Below are 3870 nucleotides of genomic sequence, written 5' to 3' on the forward strand. Positions count from 1 at the left end.
GAAAAAAGCTTTTTTTCTAAACATGACATATTTAAAAAAATTATTTCTATATTCAGTATTTTATATATTATATATATTTGTAAGTTAATGATAAATTTATAATATAAAAAAAAATTTAGCCTCATATAATTTATTCAACAAATTTTAGTTTAAATGAAGAATATATACAAAAAATAAATGTTAAAAGATCAATAGAAGAAATAAATAATTTTAGATATGATAATGAAAAAATGGATGAAATATCTACAAANNNTACTACCGAATTAGTAGAAAATTAAATGTTTTTTTAATAAAAAAAGCAATAAATATTTTAGATAAATTAACATGTCTTAATTTTGTGCGAGCAAATTTTTTAAAAAATGAGTTTTCAGGTATCATATTTGTTGCTAATTCCAAATGTTATGCTTACTTAGGAAAAACAATTGAAAAAAGTTGGCAAAAAATAGGTATTGGAATGGAATGTCATAATTTAGGAGGAATATTACGTATGATTTTACGTACATTAGGAATTATTTATCAACATTGTCGGTTTGATAGAGATACATTTATAAAAGTATTTCCTGAAAATATTGCTGCAAGAAATTTGGAAAATTTTCAAATAAAACCACAAGCCAAAATAAGTCGATTATTTTTACCTTATGAATATGGTTCTGTGATGCATTTTGGTACCCTTGAGGGTAGTAAAAATAGAGGTTATACATTGATGCCTAAAGATCATTTTTATGAAAATACTGTTGGACAACTGGATTATCCTACTTTTAATGATATAAAAGCTTTGAATTTGCATTATTGTTCCAGTATATGTAAAATTAAAATCATATGTAGAAATCATGGATATCAAAATCCTAATGATTGTAATAAATGTGTATGTATTGATGGATTTAGAGGTGTACATTGCGATTATTACACAAGAGCAAGTGTGTTATGTAAAGAAAAACTATTTGAAGCTAAAGTAAAACCTTCATTTTTAAAAATAACTCAAAATAAAGTTTGTTTTTATCATTTAAAAACAAACATTCATAAAAGAATAAAAATTGGAATTTTAAAAATAAGTATGGAACCTAAGTATTCTACAACGTGCTCTCTAAATAGATCGTTCGAAGTAAAATATTTGAATGACAAATCTGTAGCAGGTGCAAGATTTTGTCACCAGAAGTTTACAAGAATTATTTATTCTGAAAGCAATCATGTTATGTTTATTTATAGAAGTGATAATCCTAGAAGCTATGTTTATTTATATTATAAAGAAATACCTTAAACAAAAATAGACATAGAATAACCGAAATAGATCCAATATCTATGTATGAGAAAATTTAAGAATAACAATTTTAAATTACGCTAAAAATGTTTAAATTTAAAAACAATTTGCTATTAATTTTTAATTTAATTTTTACAAAATAAAGTAAAAATTAATTTATTTTAATAAATTTAAATATTAATAATTAACATTCAAAATATAAATACATAGAAAATAAATGGTAAAAACTTATTTTGTATATATAGCAATAGTTAAAAAATTTATGGTATACTTAGCACAGTAATATTATTAAAAGTATCAACAGTAATAAAATATTCCCCTTATTTTTTTAAAATCTTTTTTTAAACTTAAAAACTTATAACAAATAGTTTATTTTATAACAACAATGCTTCAATAGTGACACTTACTTTTATCTAGTTTCATTAAAGTGTAATCTAAAAGTGCCCACAATAGAATATTTTTTTAATTTTTATTGATATTTAAATCTTTAACCAAAATTACTAATAATTTTTAGAAAAAACTAATTTATTTAATAAAAATATAATTTTAGAAAATAACTTTTTTTCTAGTCTTGAGTCTATTTTATAAAAAAAAATTTTCAATTAAAATCATTTTTTGATCATAATTAGTGTATCACTTCTAACTTTATAGTGTTATATAAGTAATTAAACATGCATAAAAAAATAAAAATATTTTTAAAAATTTATAATTTTTTTTAATTGTATTTTTAGAAAATTTTTAGCTTTATTTAATTCATTTTTGTTCATTTGAAAATAGATTTTTTACGTTTTTAAATATTTTTATAGGAAGTATATAAAATCATTTTGAAGATATGAAAATAATAAGATGTGATTTAGAATATAATGAAACAACATAATAAATTTATAATAAAAAAATTTTGTTACCAAAAGTTGCTTTTTGACATGAACTTAAAATGAAGTGTTTATCTAAGAACACAATTACCTTTTTTCCAATAAAACTATTAATGAATAGATTTCACAAAAAAATATTAAAGACTCTAAAGTATAGCATATTAAAAATTAAAAAAATAAAATATTTTATAAATTTATAAATTTACTTTTAAAATTATACAATTTTTCTTATTTATTTTTCATTATTTTCATATTTTGTCTTAAAATACTACTTTTTTTTTAATAGAAAGTTTGAATGTCATAAATTATTTAATGTTGTTAGTATTTTTTCAAATATATCTGTATTAAAATTTTACTACATATAAATAAACTTTTGTTTAATATTATAAAAAGTTTACTACATATTGTTTTTGTATATAAATTATTATAATATTTAAATTAATTTATTTATTGTTGAAAAGTAAAGTTTTATTTAGTATCAAAAATAATGAACTTTTTAAATTTATTTACAATAAATAAAATTTTACTACAATGCTTTTGTAATAATAAAAAAATTTATATTAAAACAGTGAAAGCCATATATTAGTTAAAAAAGTCCTTTTTCAAAACATGATATATTTAAAAAAGTTATTTCTAAATTTAGTATTTTATATATTATGTGTAATTGTAAGTTAATGATAAATTAATAACATAAAAAAAATTTTAGCCTTATATAATTAGTTCAACTAATTTTAGTTTAAATTATGAGTATATTATGAGTATATAAAAAAAGGAAATGTAAAAAGATCAATAAAAGAAATAAATAATTTTAAATATGATAATGAAATATTAGATAATTTATCAACAAATATTAGTTAAAAAAGAGACATGTCTGTTTTTCAATATAAATGGATTTTACCAATATTTTACTATGTGAATTATCGTTTAAATTTTAATACTGTAAAAAAAGCATTAAATCTTCTTGAAGAATACACATGCTTAAAATTTTCAAATCCAAAAAACTTATTTTAAATTCCAACAAGCATCCGATTTCTTCGGTCAATTAAATGTTTAGCCTCTTTAGGAAAAATTGTTGATAAAGGCAGGCTAATGATATATGTTGGAAAAGAATGTGAAAATACTTTGGGAATAATACGTTCATTAGGAATAATATATGAACATTGTAGGATAAATAGAAATTTTTTTATTAAAGTATATGAAGAAAATATTGCTCAAAGTAACAAAGAAGATTTTCAAATATTTTTACCTTATGAATATAAAACTTTAATGCATTTTGTAATGTATACTGGAAGTAAAAATACAATGATAACATTAATACCAAAAGATCTCCATTATAAATATACCGTAGTACAACAAGAATCGCTTACGTTTAATGGTGTAAAAACTTTAAATATGCATTATTGTTCTGAAGAATGTCACAACAGTATCTCATGTTACAATTATGGATATCAAGATCCTAATCATTGTTATGAATGTATATGTATTTATGGGTTTGAAGGTATGCATTGTGAAAAATATACAAAATTAACACCATGGTGTGGGGCGAAAGAACTGTTTGCAAAAGAAAAATCTTTATATTTCAGAATGTATGGAAAAAAAAATGTATTTATTAAATAACATCACCTAAAAATAGACAAATTGAAATTGTAATTTTAAAAATGAGAATGGAACCTACGTATACAACTACTTGCTCAATTCATAGATCACTAGAAATAAAATTTTGGTTGGATAAATCTGTAT

The 3870-nt window shown here is 20.0% G+C and overlaps 2 protein-coding genes across 2 annotated transcripts; both read left to right on the plus strand.

The window, feature by feature from the left end:
• Positions 1-271: 271 nt before the first annotated feature.
• SRAE_0000071120 (Astacin-like metalloendopeptidase) lies at positions 272-1258 on the plus strand (the record flags this gene model as incomplete). Its single annotated transcript, XM_024646643.1, has 1 exon — positions 272-1258. A coding segment is annotated over one exon (987 nt), but the record flags the coding sequence as incomplete, so codon positions are not given.
• A 1895-nt stretch (positions 1259-3153) lies between these two features.
• On the plus strand, positions 3154-3747 carry SRAE_0000071200 (Astacin-like metalloendopeptidase; the record flags this gene model as incomplete). Its single annotated transcript, XM_024646644.1, has 1 exon — positions 3154-3747. A coding segment is annotated over one exon (594 nt), but the record flags the coding sequence as incomplete, so codon positions are not given.
• Between the last annotated feature and the right edge of the window lie 123 nt (positions 3748-3870).

Source organism: Strongyloides ratti, scaffold srae_scaffold0000013 (assembly GCF_001040885.1).
Source record: "Strongyloides ratti genome assembly S_ratti_ED321, scaffold srae_scaffold0000013".
Taxonomy (NCBI): domain Eukaryota; kingdom Metazoa; phylum Nematoda; class Chromadorea; order Rhabditida; family Strongyloididae; genus Strongyloides; species Strongyloides ratti.